We start from the raw sequence: 17,078 nt of genomic DNA on the forward strand, positions 1-17,078 counted from the left end.
ACCTTCTAGTATAAAAAAGAATGGAATACATGACTGACCCATGTTATAAGCGGGTTCACGAGTTATCAGGGTGCGAGTTATCAAGGGAGTGGTGTAGTTCAGCCATAATGCACAGCACATCAAGGACTCTGTTGTTTGTTCTACTGATTACTTGTAACAAACTGCATAGACCAAGATCTGACAGCACATTGCTAAATCTGGGTCTGTGCAGTTTGCATTTAGATTTGGTATATAAGTGAGAATAGATGGTACACAGCTATTGTAATATACTTTGCCATAAAAAGGAAGAAAAGTTGTTACCAAGGCACTTATATAAACAATAGATAAGTGTACAACTATGCAGTGCTTATTAATCTGTAAAGACATATTATCCACAGGTGAACAATAATCACTTGTGAGAGGAATTTCTTGCAAATTCATTTTTTTAAAAAGCACAAAAAATCTATTTGAAAGTGAATTTTCTGATCTTGTTTGTTTCTTTTTAACTTATTAAATTTAAAAGGTGGAAGTCAAAACTTGCTGCATGTATTGTTTACAGTAATTTTTATACTTTTTAAAATTCATATCTGTCTTACACAATTTATATAATTTGTATCGTGAACTTGTGGAAGTGTTTTTGGTTTTTTTTAATTATATTTTTCTTCAAAATTCTCACTCTACATGTATTTAAATGATTTAATTGCAAAATTAAAATGATTTCCCAGCATACCTTGATTACAATTAGTCTATCCTTGTTGTTTTTGGGTGCCTTGTCTTTTGGTACAAGTTCCAGCTTGTGATCTTCCCCAGAGTGTCCGTATATGTCATACTGCAACATAAAATATATGTACATGGTACATATGAAGTTTACCTCCACAGAGTGTCTATATGTCATGCTGCAACATAAAATATATATACATGGTAAACATGAAGTTATCCTCCCTAGAGTGTCTATATGTCATGCTGCAACATAAAATATATATACATGGTAAACATGAAGTTATCCTCCCCAGAGTGTCTATGTCATGCTGCAACATAAAATATATATACATGGTAAACATAAAGTTATCCTCCCCAGAGTGTCTATATGTCATACTGCAATGTAAAATATATATACATAGCAAATATGAAGTTATCCTCCCCAGAGTGTCTATATGCCATACTGCAATGTAAAATATATATACGTAGTAAATATGAAGTTATCCTCCCTAGAGTGTCTATATGTCATACTGCAACATAAAATATATATGCATGGTAAATATGAAGTTATCCTCCCCAGAGTGTCTATATGTCATACTGCAATATAAAATATATGTACATGGTAAATATGAAGCTGTCCTCCCCAGAGTGTCTATATGCCATACTGCAATGTAAAATATATATACATAGTAAATATGAAGTTATCCTCCCCCAAGTGTCTATATGTCATACTGCAACATAAAATATATATGCATGGTAAACATGAAGTTATCCTCCCCAGAGTGTCTATATGTCATACTGCAATATAAAATATATACATGGTAAACATGAAGTTATCCTCCCCAGAGTGTCTATATGCCATACTGCAATGTAATATATATATACGTAGTAAATATGAAGTTATCCTCCCCCAAGTGTATATATGTCATACTACAACATAAAATATATGTACACAGTAAATATGAAATTTAGTGAATTTTTATCCCCAGCTTACCATAGTAAGGTCACAACAATTATATACCTTGATGACCTCTGACCTTTATAACAGAGTTGAAGTGTTAATAGGCAAACAAGGACAACTGGCCAGCATCAATCAGAATGATAAAGCGTTAATTTTGCTAAATAATGGTATAGAACTGGGGTGATTCAGTCAAATAATATATGAGAACTTCAGTATTTGACAAAATATATACAAGTCACTTTTACCAGATAATTGTCTGTAGGGACTTTAAGCTTTCTTATTGTAATTCATGTGCAGAACTAACTGTGGTAAAATCTGTGATCATCAAAAAGATCAAAAATTGAATTACTTAAAATTTCTTATTCAAGGCTCTAGATGACAGCTATTAATCAACAATTGCATATGGAGCAATTAAAACTGTCATAAAATTAGTATTTAAGTGTTCATAATATTACATGACAATAACTGAGGAAAACAAGAGAGAAAACTACAAAAATGAATTGTATCAGGTACTGATTTTTTCCATTATTGACCTCTTTAGGATTTAATAGGTCAAATGAAATTTGAATGTGACAAACAAGCATGAACAGCAGGCATACATACTTTAAACTTTTCCTCATAGTTTTCAAGTGCCTCCATGACCATGAGCGTAGCCTCCATCTCGCGCTCCAGTCGTCCATCAAAGCCATTAAATCGGTACATGCTTCCTGATACATCGACAAGAAGTCGCAACCTCTTTGGAAGCTCTTGTGGTGAACCCATCTGGAAAATGTCAGTATTCTGTTACAACTCTATGGTCATAAACTAAGTACCAGAAAAAAGCAAATCCATCAAGTTTTGTAAAACTTAAAATATAATTTAATTAATAAAGTTATAAAATGAAAATATAAGAGGAATTTATGATTTAAATCCAAAATAATCCTAAAAAAGTTCAACACAAGTCCAAAAGAAATGAATCTTCCAAATGAATTCCAGATGCTTGAATATACTTGTCTGCCAACAGTCTTCATGTATCACAATGGTATTGTCCAGAACTCCTTTGAATAATTGTTCCAGGATAATAATTTAATCCTATGGGCACTTTGTAATTCATAGGAGTAGTCCAAAGAAATGTTAGCTCTCAAATTATATCTAAGCACGACATTAAACACATCTGCCAATGGATGTTAAAACAAGAACACAGGAAATAAGAATCCCAAATAGGAATGAAGTAATTATATACATCACCAATAGTCTATTAAGACAATATGTCACAAAATACCCCACATGAAAACCTTACTACTCAATCTAATATTTCACAATACCTATTCACTTGACTTACCTCATGTACTCATCTACCTGACCTTAACTAGCCAACCATAAATAACTCCAAACTTGTAAATAGGTTTATTATTAGAAACTTGACAACACCTATTTATAGATCCTATGCAATCTACTTGCCAAAAATGAAACACAAAATACATACAGTCATGTACCAAAAGTTACACAAGACACAGATGTACATAACAATTTTCATTTCTATGACCAGTTCTCTACTATACTGACATCATGTTGGACTTTCTAGCTCCCAGTAAGGGTCAAAAATATTTTAATTTTCCAGCTACTGACACCAATTTGTAGAAATTCTCAATATACAAAGTAATGACATAATCATGCTGTAATTTTAGAATCAACCAACTTTGATTCTTCTAATTACAATATTTTACATAAATTCTAAAAGCCTTGCTTACTCCAAGAAGTTAACTATCCCTCAGATACTTGATTCAATTACTGTACAATGATGACATGTACTTTACCATTCAACAACTGAACATCACATCCTCGAAGAACCATTATCAAATCTGTGCTCCCCAGATAGGATAGTTGTCAGTGTGTCATAATAAGGAACACAAAGTGAGAAATGTTGAGAAGAGAAGTGGGTTTTATGACTGTATAATGTGCCAGCAGATCATGGTCTGTGTTACTTGTTCTACTAATTACTTAAAACAAACTACACAGACCCATACCTGCTGATGCACTATGCAATGAAAGATCTGGGTCTATGCAGTTTGCACCTGGATCTGACCTAATGGGAGTATAAACTGTATGTAAGATTTAATAGTAATTAAAGATCAATGATTAGTTCATCAAAATCAATCAGTCATTGATTTTAACTGGTTGGAGGTATGTTATATAACTGCCATGGGATGTCATTTTCAAATACCATCCTCAATTATTTTGATGATCATCATACCACTAAGATTTGTTTCACAACTTTATCACTGGTGAATTTCAGTTAATACAAAAAATGGTTTGGATGTTTTATACTGGTCTACCAGTGCAATTATGTAAATGTTATACGTATAGTGGTGAAAGATTTGATACGATAATTGATCATTTTGATTTGACTTGACATCCCCTGATTGTGCTGACCATGTTTTTGTATGTATTTAGAAGATTGATGATATTCAAAGCCTCCCGCCACCCTAAAAAAGAAGTCTGACTTCCAGCTTGGAAAGAAAATATAAAAATACCAAAAATGCAACCATGTTAAATGTACCCAAGTTTATACATACTCAAGCAAAATCTATACTGCCTGAGATTTTTTAAATTTGAGCAAAGTTGAATTTGACAAACATTACCAAAACTTGTTTGTGCTTTGTTTTTGTTACATTGTGTTAGAATTAGTAATAATTATCATTAACAAAGAATTTATTTAAGAAATCTATAGTTCTCACACATAAGATTTTTTATTTAAAAGTTTCTACACAAGCATACTTGAACTAGATTTAATAACAGTAAAGATAAAGCCAAGTTCACCTTGCTACTAGTTATGATTGGAAAAGTCTTTTTCAAAACTGACAGACGAACCATCCATGTAAAAAATAAAAATTTACAACTGGTAAGGTGCATAATATCCAAAATAATTTTATTGTCTCTAATATAATTATATTTTGAATCAAAATGATTTACATTTTAACTTAATGTTTCATGCTGATTACATTTTTGTCTGATTAGGATTTGACTTCAGCATGCTTTGACTTGAAATATCAGTAGTGTAAATTAAACCACCATTTCCCTTCTTCAGCCTCTCTGTAAAAATGGCTTATCTGCCCTTTGTACCTGCTCAAAGTAACTGCACTCTCATTGTGTCAAGGTCTGTGGTCAGCTTCTTAATCTGACAAAGTATTTTTTTCTTCAGAACAAGAGCCCCTCTAAGGGATTCCAAGATAAGATATTTCTTCCTTTAAACTGATGAGTGCTGAAAGCATCTGATGGCTATGTTGGATGCAAGATTGGCACCATTTTCATTAAGGGTCAACTAAATATTTGAGGTCTGATCAGCACCAATTTCATTTAGAACCAACTAGACACCATTTGAAGTCATTTTGGGAAAACTTCATGACAATATGATCATCTATTGTAGAGGAGTAAAAGTATCATGATTTTCAAACAGGCCACCATGACAGTCATACTTGAAGTTTATGGGGCACCATTTTTCTGTAGGACCAACTAGACCTTGGGATAATTTTATTTGTAAAGTCTGGTGGCAGTTGATGGATGCTGGATAAGAGACCATGGCATAAGCTATACTGATTTATGACCAGTAGAGTTAAAACTGCAAGAATATACCCGCTAGAATATGTGGTCATGATATACCCACTAGACCATTTGATCAAGATATACCCACTAGACCATGAAGTCATGATAAAAGCACTAGACCATGTGGTCATAATATACCCACTTTACCATGTGATCATGATATAACTACTAGACCATGTGATAATGATATAACCACTAGACCATGGTCATGATACAAGCACTAGACCATGTGGTCATAATATACCGACTTTACCATGTGATCATGATACAACTACTAGACCATGTGATAATGATATAACCACTAGACCATGGTCATGATACAAGCACTAGACCATGTGGTCATAATATACCGACTTTACCATGTGATCATGATACAACTACTAGACCATGTGATAATGATATAACCACTAGACCATGGTTGTGATACACTCACTAGACCATGTGATCATTATATACCCACTAGACCATGTTGTCATAGTATACCACTAGATGCTGTGACCATGATATAACCACTAGACTATTTGATCAAAATATACAAACTAGAAAATGTGCTCATTATACAACCACTAGACCATGGTTATATACACCCACTAGTCCATGGTCATGATATACCCACTAGACAATGATCAAATACACCAACTAGACCATGGTCATGATATACCCACTAGAACATGGTCATGATACACCTGGTGTCAGGATAATGTGACTGGGTGGGACATCATGTTACATGTCTGCAGCATGATACCCTAGTGTTAGACATCACTATAAACTGACACACTGCAGACATAGCAGCAATATGACTGGAAAATTATTAAAGCTACGTTACAAATCCTAATCACACACACACACACATCCAACATACCATGGTCATATACACCCACTAGACCATGTGATCATAATATACCAACTAGTTGTTGTGGTCATGATACACCCACTTAACAATGCAGTCATGATATACCCACTTGGCCATGCGATCATGATATGATATACCCACTAGACCATGGTCATGATACACCATCTAGACCATGTGATTATGATATACCCACTAGACCATGGTCATGATACACCAACTAGACCATGTGATTATGATATACCCACTAGACCATGGTCATGATACACCATCTAGACCATGTGATTATGATATACCCACTAGACCATGGTCATGATACACCAACTAGACCATGTGATTATGATATACCCACTAGACCATGGTCATGATACACCATCTAGACCATGTGATTATGATATACCCACTAGACCATGGTCATGATACACCATCTAGACCATGTGATTATGATATACCCACTAGACCATGGTCATGATACACCATCTAGACCATGTGATTATGATATACCCACTAGACCACATGGTCATATTATAACCACTAGACCATGGTCATATACACCCACTAAACCATGGTCATGATACATCCACAATACCATGTGGTCATGATACACCCACTATACCATCATATACACACTAGACCATGTGGGCATGATATACCCACAGGACCATGTTCATAATCTACTCACTAGACCATGTGGTCATGATACACCCACTAGATCATGGTCATATACATCCACTACATCAGGTGATCATGATATACCCACTAGACAATGGTCATGATACACACACTAAACCATGGTCATGATACACCCATTAGACCATGGTCATGATATACCCACTAGACCATATGGTAATAATAGACTTTCTGCAGATCATTTCAAGAAAAATTAAAACAGACTGCAGATCTGATTTACTGATCTATAGGATATGCCAATGTATAGGATATGCCAATGCAGATCTGATTTTACTGATGTATAGGATATGCCAATGCAGATCTGATTTTACTGAAGTATAGGATATGCCAACGCTTCAACATTTTCATTTCTTTACAATACATCACAGGATGTAACAATTCATTTATAGTATTTGTGGAAAACACATAATTCTATGGCACATGGTTGTTAAGTCCCCCACAATGCACATGATTCAAGCATGACTTGCTAAACATCAAACCACCAAATTACTTTGTAAATAAATTTTACAGAAACAACAAAGCACAGAGGTAAATTTGGAAGTAATTCCAGAATTCCACTATCCATTCTTAAGGAGAAATCTCAATAATAATAAAGGCACCCTCTCTCAAGTGTCCATAGAATAACAGAAATTATGTTTTATTCAGACGCCTTGGATTTGGCCCATAGGGATAATAATAGACTGATTATAAGCTTCAATGAATATTACACATGTTGTACTTAGACACAATCTACCCATATTACTTATCCCTGTGGTGACAGCAGAGAAATGTATAATGTTTTTGATAACTGTCTCCATTTGTAATAAAATCACTATATCCAATATTGGAAATTTGGATATCAATATTCTGACACATTAAATTTCACAGGACAGTAATGTTTTCTTAGTTAGCCTGCTTACACAAAACTTAATAATATTTCATAAGTATTTATTCTTGACCTGTTCATCAATATTGATGAAATCTGTCAGCCAAAGAGACCCACCTTTCTCCAATCACTTTTATATGAAATCTGTCAGCCAAAGAGACCCACCTTTCTCCAATCACTTTTATAATTGTGGGACTATTCAGTATAAGTCATGAATTTTGAGTCTGATACACAGTGTATGAAACAACTGTTGTAACACTGGATCTAATACAAAGTGCAGGACAAAGTGTACGGATTTGGGGAAAGTTTATAATTGTTGGTTTTAATGGTACTTTTAACTCATTACTGGCTATACCATGCTGTAGAAATAGACACTAAGTGCCTTTCAAAAGGTACACTGAGGCTTTTGACTTGTGCTGGCATCAAACACAAGACTCTTGGTCTATGAGTCTTATGCTCTACCAGCTAGGCTAGTGTTGTTGTTGTTGTTGTGGGGTTTAACACCATTATTCAGCACACAATAGGCTATACATGGCGGCCAGTATTAATGGTGGAGGAAGAACCTGGGAAAACCCCGGGAAGAACCACCGACCCACAAGAAGCTACTGGCAAGCTTTCTCACATACTCACATTGGCCAAATCCTAGACTCAGACTCACGCAGACAGAGGTGAGATGGCAGTGATCCATAACGGAGAGCACTTGAGACCACTCGGCTGCTCGGGGCCCCCCTAAGCTAGTGTAATTCCCAGTTTAGGAAAGACAAGATACTATTATATGGGAATCAACACTTTTAGCATCATATAACTAATCATGTTTTTTAAACAGCAGAGAGTTCCAAACGTGCGTCTCAGCTCAAGATATGCAGCCTTGCGTATGTTCATGATATGTTGGTGCAATGTGAGAGTACTGTCCAGAGTAGTCCTTGTACTAAAATTATCCTTGAAGAAAACTATTGATATCATCATAAAGCAAAACAGAATTTTCATATTTTCAACAGGTAAATATAGTAAATGAAACATTTTTCAATATATATGGTGTAATTACTATAATCACACAGCCCAAACATAACAAATCTATATCCCCAATAACCTTTGATACAGGTAAAGCAAATTAATCTGAGCTTCTACTTAGAGCCTGAATTGCCAAATCTATATGCAGACAATGATTGATGTGCTAAATAAATGGTGATCTCAAGGATAAACTATTTAAGTGATGACTACACTAGTTCTGAATGAACACTCAGCTGATGCTTGTATTATAAGTGCTGTATATTCTAGTCCTGAGTGAACACAAAACTTAAGCTTGCATTAAGTGTAGTTTATGCTAGTTCTGAGTGAACAGTGAACTTATGCTTGCATTAAGCGTAGTCTATGCTAGTTCTGTTGTTGTTGTTGTTGTTGTGGGGTTTAACGCCATTTTTCAGCACGATAGGCTATACATGGTGGCCAGTATTAATGGTGGAGGAAGAACCCAGAAAACCCCGGAAAGAACCACCGACCCACGAGAAACTACTGGCAAGCTTTCTCACATGCTCACATTGGCTGAATCTTAGACTCGAACCGCCGCAGACAGAGGTGAGATGGCAGTGATCCGTAACGAAGAGCGCTTTAGACCACTCGGCCACTCGGGGCCCCTGCTAGTTCTGAGTGAACAATGAGCTGATGCTTGCATTAAGTGTAGTCTACTCTAGTCCTGAGTGAACAATGAGCTTATGCTTGCATTATGTGTAGTCTACTCTAGTCCTGAGTGAACAATGAGCTTATGCTTGCATTATGTGTAGTCTACTCTAGTCCTGAGTGAACAATGAGCTGATGCTTGCATTAAGCATAGTCTACTCTAGTCCTGAGTGAACAATGAGCTTATGCTTGCATTATGTGTAGTCTACTCTAGTCCTGAGTGAACAATGAGCTTATGCTTGTATTAAGCATAGTCTACTCTAGTCCTGAGTGAACAATGAGCTTATGCTTGCATTATGTGTAGTCTACTCTAGTCCTGAGTGAACAATGAGCTTATGCTTGCATTATGTGTAGTCTACTCTAGTCCTGAGTGAACAATGAGCTCATGCCTGCATTAAGCAGTCTATTCTAGTCCTGAGTGAACAGTGAGCTTATGCGCTTATGCTTGCATTAAGCATAGTTTACTCTAGTCCTGAGTGAACTATGAGCTTATGCTTGCATTAAGCATAGTCTACTCTAGTCCTGAGTGAACAATGAGCTTATGCTTACATTAGGCATAGTCTACTGTAACCATGAGTGAATGATGAGCTGATACTTGCATTAAGTGTAGTCTACTCCAGTCCTTAGGGAAGGATGAGCTGATACTTGCATTAAGTGTAGTCTACTCTAGTCCTGAGTGAACTCTAAACTGATGCTGGCATATTAAGTGTAGTCTACTCTAGTCCTGAGTTAACACTAAACTGATGCTGGCATATTAAGTGTAGTCTACTCTAGTCCTGAGTGAACACTAAACTGATGCTGGCATATTAAGTGTAGTCTACTCTAGTCCTGAGTGAACACTAAACTGATGCTGGCATATTAAGCATAGTCTACTCTAGTCCTGAGTGAACAATAAACTGATGCTGGCATATTAAGCGTAGTCTACTCTACTCCTGAATGAACACTAAACTGATACCGGCATATTAAGTGTAGTCTACTCTAGTCCTGAGTGAACACTAAACTGATGCTGGCATATTAAGCGTAGTCTACTCTAGTCCTGAGTGAACACTAGACTGATGCTGGCATATTAAGTGCAGTCTACTCTAATCCTGAATGAACACTAAACTGATGCTGGCATATTAAGTGCAGTCTACTCTAATCTTGAGTGAACCCTAAACTGATGCTGGCATATTAAGTGCAGTCTACTCTAATCCTGAATGAACACTAAACTGATGCTGGCATATTAAGTGTAGTCTACTCTAATCTCAACTGATGATTATGAAACCTGTAAATAACACAGACACTCTTAATCAGACAAAATCATTATTATGACTCAGTAAAGTAAAGATTATGTTTAATGTGAAATATAATTTAAAAATGTCCTTCATACGCTTTTCTTTGGCATATCATTTGCTAAACTCAGTGTTTTACCTCTGGTTCCTTCTCTCCTCTACGCTTGTAAACAGATTTTTCTCCCGTAAGTCCATCAATAAGTTTAGCATCATCTAGATCACCATACGTCTGATTCTTCAACCACTGCCTCTCCTTTCCTTTGGCCTGAATAACCAATATAACGACACTTTAGAAAAAGCAGAAATTAAAATTTATATTGCACACAAAATTCCTGTAAAAAATCTAATGTTTTCAAGACAGTTTTAATAGACATTCACAAAAATATAAAGTATGTTTGAAAATTGAACAATTAAATGATGCAAGACTAAATCATTCAGATGATGAAATCAAAGGAATTTCAAACTAGCACAGCATATCATAATTATTCTTCCATTATAAAATTCCATGAGTATACCTATGACAAACTCACTTGTTTTTTTGAATACCTATGACCAACAAGACTGGAAACTCTAGGACATTTTATTTCTGGTTATTTTGTAGACTGTGTCAACCCTAATATAATGGTCCACATACTGTACAAATATTCATTTTATCGATTAGCAGTAGCATTCTTGGCTGGCGGGTCACAAGTTATATCCTACCCAGAATATTACAAAACATTTCTATCTTGCTTTTAGGATTCCTTCTACTTTCTCTGTTATTATACCTAAAATTACAGAAGACTGTCATTAAACACAAGAAATAAAGAAAGCAAGACAGAAACATGCTTGTTGGTATTACCTGCAGACTGTCTAGAATGACCCTTAAAGACTTGACTTGCTTGCGGACACTTTTTGAGAAAGTCTCGTAGGTTTCTCCATCATATTCACTCATATGAATCTCTCTTAACCTACAAACAATGCAAGCAAATGTAGGAAAAAATAATTAATGAAGGCACATAGTTTTAAGGTTTCAAAACATAAAAATAAGACATTACTGGTATAACATGGATAAATATTATGGTGTCTTGGGAAATGAATGAATGAATGAATGAATAAATGGATGGATGGATGGGTTGATGGATTGATGGATGAATGGATGATTAAATGAATGAATCAATTAATGAATCAATTTAATTCATCATCAATCCATCAGTTAATTAAATTAATCAATCAATCTTTCCGTAACAGTATGCATATGCAGTATTAATATCAATAGACATGACCTACATGTTGAGAATGCCCTTGACCTGTTTTGCAAATCTGAAATTAAGTGTGTAGATGGGCATATGGATGGATGTACAGATGTGCATACAGATTCCAAAGTGATTGTTATGTTGAGCTTCTGCCAAGTGGAGGGGGAACAATAGGTCAAAGTAACCTAGTTTGGGCAGAATAGTGTACAAATCACACAAGTGCATGTTCATTTGTTACATGACACAGTGGCTATAAGTGTACCTGCAACTAGCACAAGAATAAAAGCAAGAAAATACATCAGTTACCTCCTTTCAGTGTAATGATGTTGTACCCACTAATAACACATAAAAAATAAATGATTCTGTGGCTTAAAGTATCCAAGAAACTGAATAAATACAAAAATTTAACAAAGTCACTGAAGTCTTCAATCTAGGTCAAATTACCTCCCGTCATTACCATACGGGGGGGGCCCCGAGTGGCCAAATGGTCTAAAGCACTCTCTGTTACTGATCACTGCCATCTCACCTCTGTCTGCGTGGGTTCGAGTCTCAGATTCAGCCAATGTGGAAATGTGAGAAAGCTTGCCAGTAGCTTCTCGTGGGTCGTGGTTCTTCCTGCGGGTTTTCCTGGGTTCTTCCTCCGCCATTAATACTGGCTGCCATGTATAGCCTATCATGTGCTGAAAAATGGCGTTAAACCTTACAACAACAACAACAACATTACCATACATATCCAGGTAATAATTACTATTTTCTCTTTCCTGATAATTTATATGTTGATAACAATTATTATTTGTCTTGAATATCTTATTTGGAAAATTAATATCTCTATTATTAGGATTGTTTATTGATATGCCTGGCAAGTTCAGTGCTAGTCAGGATTGTTTACTGATGTACCTGGCATGTTTAGTGCTAGTCAGGACTGTTGCTGATGTACATGGCAAGTTCAGTTCTAGTCAGCAATGTTTACTGATGTACCTGATATGTTCAGTGCTAGCTAGTCAGGATTGTGTAATCTTGTACCTGGTATGTTCACTGCTAGTTATCACTATGTACTGATGAACGTGGCATGTACAATGCTAGTCAGGATTGTGTAATGATGCACTTGGCATATTAAGTGCTAGCTAGTCAGGATTGTGCAATGATGTACCTGGTATGTTTAGTGCTAGTCAGGATTGTGTACTGATGTACCTGGCATGTACAATGCTAGTCAGAATTGTGTAATGATGTACCTGGCATGTACAATGCTAGTCAGGATTGTGTACTGATGTACCTGGCATGTACAATGCTAGTCAGAATTGTGTAATGATGTACCTGGCAAGTTCAGTGCTTGTCAAGATTGTGTAATGATGTACCTGGCAAGTTCAGTGCTAGTCAGGATTGTGCATTTATATGTCTGGCAAGTTCATTGTTAGTCATTATTGTTTACTGATGGACCTGGCAAGTTCAATGCTAGTCAGGATTGTTTACTGATGTACCTGGCAAGTTCAGTGCTAGACAGGATTGTTTATTGATGTGCCTGGCAAGTTCAGTGCTAGCCAGGATTGTTTATTGATGTACATGGCAAGTTCACTGCTAGACAGGATTGTTTATTGATGTGCCTGGCAAGTTCATTGCTAGACAGGATTGTTTATTGATGTACCTGGCAAGTTCAATGCTAGCCAGGTTTGTGCATTTATATGCCTGGCAAGTTCACTGTTAGTCATGATTGTTTATTGATGTGCCTGGCAAGTTCAGTGTTAGACAGGATTGTTTACTGATGTACCTGGCATGTTCAGTGTTAGTTAGGATTGTTTACTGATGTGCCTGGCAAGTTCACTGTTAGGATTGTTTATTGATGTGCCTAGCAAGTTCAGTGTTAGTCATGATTGTTTACTGATGTGCCTGGCAAGTTCATTGTTAGTCATGATTGTTTACTGATGTGCCTGGCAAGTTCACTGTTAGTCATGATTGTTTACTGATGCACCTGGCAAGTTCAGTGTTAGACAGGATTGTTTATTGATGTGCCTGGCATGTTCAGTGTTAGTTAGGATTGTTTATTGATGTGCCTAGTAAGTTCAATGCTAGTTGGGATTTTTATATTGATGTACCTGGCAAGTTCAATGGTAGTCAGGAATGTTTATTGATGTACCTGGCAAGTTCAGTGCTAGTTGGGATGTGATCCAGGTATGCTAGGTTGCAACATATCCTTGCCAATAAAGAACACATTTATAATAGTGTTTCAGTGTTTATTTTGCAAATAAAGAATTCTGTTTGCATTTCTTCTTACTGTTGTCTGTTTTGCTTGTAAATCAATGTCAGCCTATTCATCAGTTACTGGCCAAATATAATATAATTAATTAATTAATTTCTGTAAACATTGGGCAAGTTCATGAACCATGGCAAATCTTAACCTGTTTGAATGGACAAAGAAATTAACAATATCAACTAAATGAAATCCAACAAGGCTCAATCATTACTAGAAATTTACCAATGCCCATGACCCATATTGTAATTGTAAATGAGTCAAATCTCTTAGGGAGCTGCATTGGCTCAGTGGTTAGCTTGTCAGACCCACGATCAAAAGGGTACAAGAATTCTAGCACTGGACCAGGCAGTATCAGCTACCACAGTGTGTACTTGGTCAAGGCACTTTATTCTAATTGCTTTGGTATTAAATAACCTACTTGTGATGCTGTGTGATAAAGCACCAAATGAAACCAAACCAAATCACCTGGACTGGTTCAGAAACTAATTTTTGTATTAAAATGTGCATTACTGCTTTGTATCCATTGGTTTGCTTGCCAGCAGTATACCCCACCCCAATTACATGTCATTTCAATTTGAAACTGATGACCATTGATCATACCAAAGTGTTTCATTATTAATTATGCCCACTGTCTTAATGTTTTTACTTTATGATCACTTGTAACATACTTGTGTTCATTTTAACTGTATGATTATAAGTTCTTGAGCATGCCAGTACTTTACCGAGTCACAATGTATTCAGTAAGTCATGCAATAATAATAATCTATAATAATCAATGCAGTTTTATGATTTGACAGTCGTTTATTCAATCACCCAGTTTTTAGTGCAAGTAAACAGTCTTCAGTTAACATTCCATCTTTATTTTTCATCAGCTTTAAAAATGTATTTGGTGCCCATTAATGTTATGTACTATTGAAAACTATTACACATCATGAAAAATATGGTATATGGAAACATTATATACGTTAGAAAATTATTACACATATTGAAAACATGGTGTCTGGAAAAATGGAAGGTCTGACTATCATTCCAAGAAGCATGATTTGGCAACTAACCTTACATGAGAAACTGACCATATTACTGCAGTATAAGAAAAGTAAAAGCATGTCACAGTCGTCATGGTTAATTTCAAGCTTAATGTGTTATCACTTAAACAAGAGATCCAAAAGAGGCCTCATATCACTTACCTGAATAGTCTACATATATCAGCATGTGAATAAAAATTCACACATGTATTGAAACTGTTGAGGGAAACACAAACATGGAGCACATACTTGCTACACTATCTATTAATGACTTTTTTCTTTTATCACTTTTTTGGCACTTAGGTCTCTCCCTGTTCTTGGGACTAGGCCCTTTACCATGACTCAGATATGGTTCATAACCACACCTTGAAAGTACGTATGCCTACATAACCTAACCACTTCCCTACCTGATACAGCAGAACAACTCGATAACTGCCTGCATTCATTGCTCGACAAATATGACCCAGCCACCAAGTGTAGAATATCAATTCAAAAGTGTTCTCCATGGTATAGCAGTGTTAGGGACCAGCTTCGCACTGCTAAAAAAGACTGCTGTAAAGCTGAGAGGCTTTGGCTTTCCACCAGACTCACTATTCATAAGCAAATCTATGAAGTCACTAAGAAGAATGTCACAAATATAGTCCATGCAGCGAAATCAGCCCACTACACTACTAAGATCAAGGAATGTTCCAGCTGCAAAGAGCTCTTTGAGATTACTAACAAGCTACTAATGTCAAGGAACTTCCAACTACCTTCTCTCGAGTTGACCTTCCGGACCTGCTTGCAAATTTCTTCTGTGACAAAGTACAAACAATTAGAGATAAGCTTGACAACACAATTTCAATTGACTCATCATCACCATGCAGTTGGGATACAGAATTTGAGCAGCAACCATTAGCAGCATTTGAACCTGTCTCTATGGATTTAGTACATACAATCGTGATGAAGAGTGCACCAAAGTCATGTGAACTTGATCCAACTCCAACGTCACTGCTGCTTGAGTGCTTAGATCCAGTATTGCCTTCACTAACTGATGTTATGAATACCTCTCTCTCATCCGAGGAATTCCCATCATTTTTTAAAACTGGCATTGTAAAGCCTCTGCTGAAGAAAACAACGTGAAGCCTCTGCTGAAGTAACCAACACTAGACCATAATGATTTAAAGAACTACTACCCAGTTTCCAATCTCCCATTTATATCAAAATTCATAGAAAAGGTTGTTCTATCCCAGCTTGTATCTCATCTAAATTCAAACAGTCTTTTTAGCAATGTACAATCTGCATATTGCCCTTGCCACAGTACTGAAACTACTCTTCTAAAAGTAGTTAATGACATTATCTCTGCTTTGGATACAGAAAGATTACAGTCCTCACCCTCCTTGGTTCTTCTTTGACACAATAGACCATGATATATTACTTCACCATCTCCAACATGTATTTGGCATTCATGATACAGCCTTACTGTGGTTCAAGTCCTATTTGGTCAACAGGACACAAACTGTGTCTGCAAATGGAATACACTAAAGCCCAGTTAATCTATGTTTTGGTGTTCCACAGGGGTCTGTTCTTGGACCTGTTCTCTTCATTCTATACACTCAGTTGCTCTCAAGTATCATAGATCATCATCCAGTGTCTCACCAATTGTACGGTGACAACACCTTAATATACAAATCTAGCCACCCAATTGAAGTTGATGCTACCATCCAAGGTGCAGAGAGGTGCATTTCTGGTGTGATATCAAGGATGACATGTAACAAGCTGCAGACGAATGATGATAAAACTGAGGCCATTCTGATCACAACACAAAGACTTTCTCAGTCACATCCTTTACCTCAAACAATAAATATCAGTAACACCAACATTAAATTCACACAGTCAGTATGAAACCTAGGTGTCACTCTGGACAGTACTCTCATGTTGCACTCATAACGAGTGGGTTTGATCCCCATCATCTGAACATTATCATTAATATGCATTGATCTCACTCATATCAAAC

General features: G+C 36.2%; 1 protein-coding gene across 1 annotated transcript in view; it reads right to left on the minus strand.

Moving 5' to 3' along the window:
• LOC149781244 (von Willebrand factor A domain-containing protein 8-like) overlaps positions 1–17,078 on the minus strand; it is a 203,976-nt gene that overhangs the window by 16,294 nt on the left and 170,604 nt on the right. Inside the window, exons 41-44 of the mRNA XM_089935327.1 lie at positions 11,416–11,524; positions 10,714–10,839; positions 2,243–2,401; positions 710–808 (exon numbers count right to left, since the gene is read on the minus strand). Coding sequence (XP_089791453.1) covers positions 710–808; positions 2,243–2,401; positions 10,714–10,839; positions 11,416–11,524 — 493 coding nt within the window. The remainder of the gene's footprint in view (positions 1–709; positions 809–2,242; positions 2,402–10,713; positions 10,840–11,415; positions 11,525–17,078) is intronic.

The sequence above is a fragment of the Sinohyriopsis cumingii genome, chromosome 15 (assembly GCF_028554795.1).
Source record: "Sinohyriopsis cumingii isolate HCF-2022 chromosome 15, ASM2855479v2, whole genome shotgun sequence".
NCBI classification, from domain to species: Eukaryota; Metazoa; Mollusca; class Bivalvia; order Unionida; family Unionidae; genus Sinohyriopsis; species Sinohyriopsis cumingii.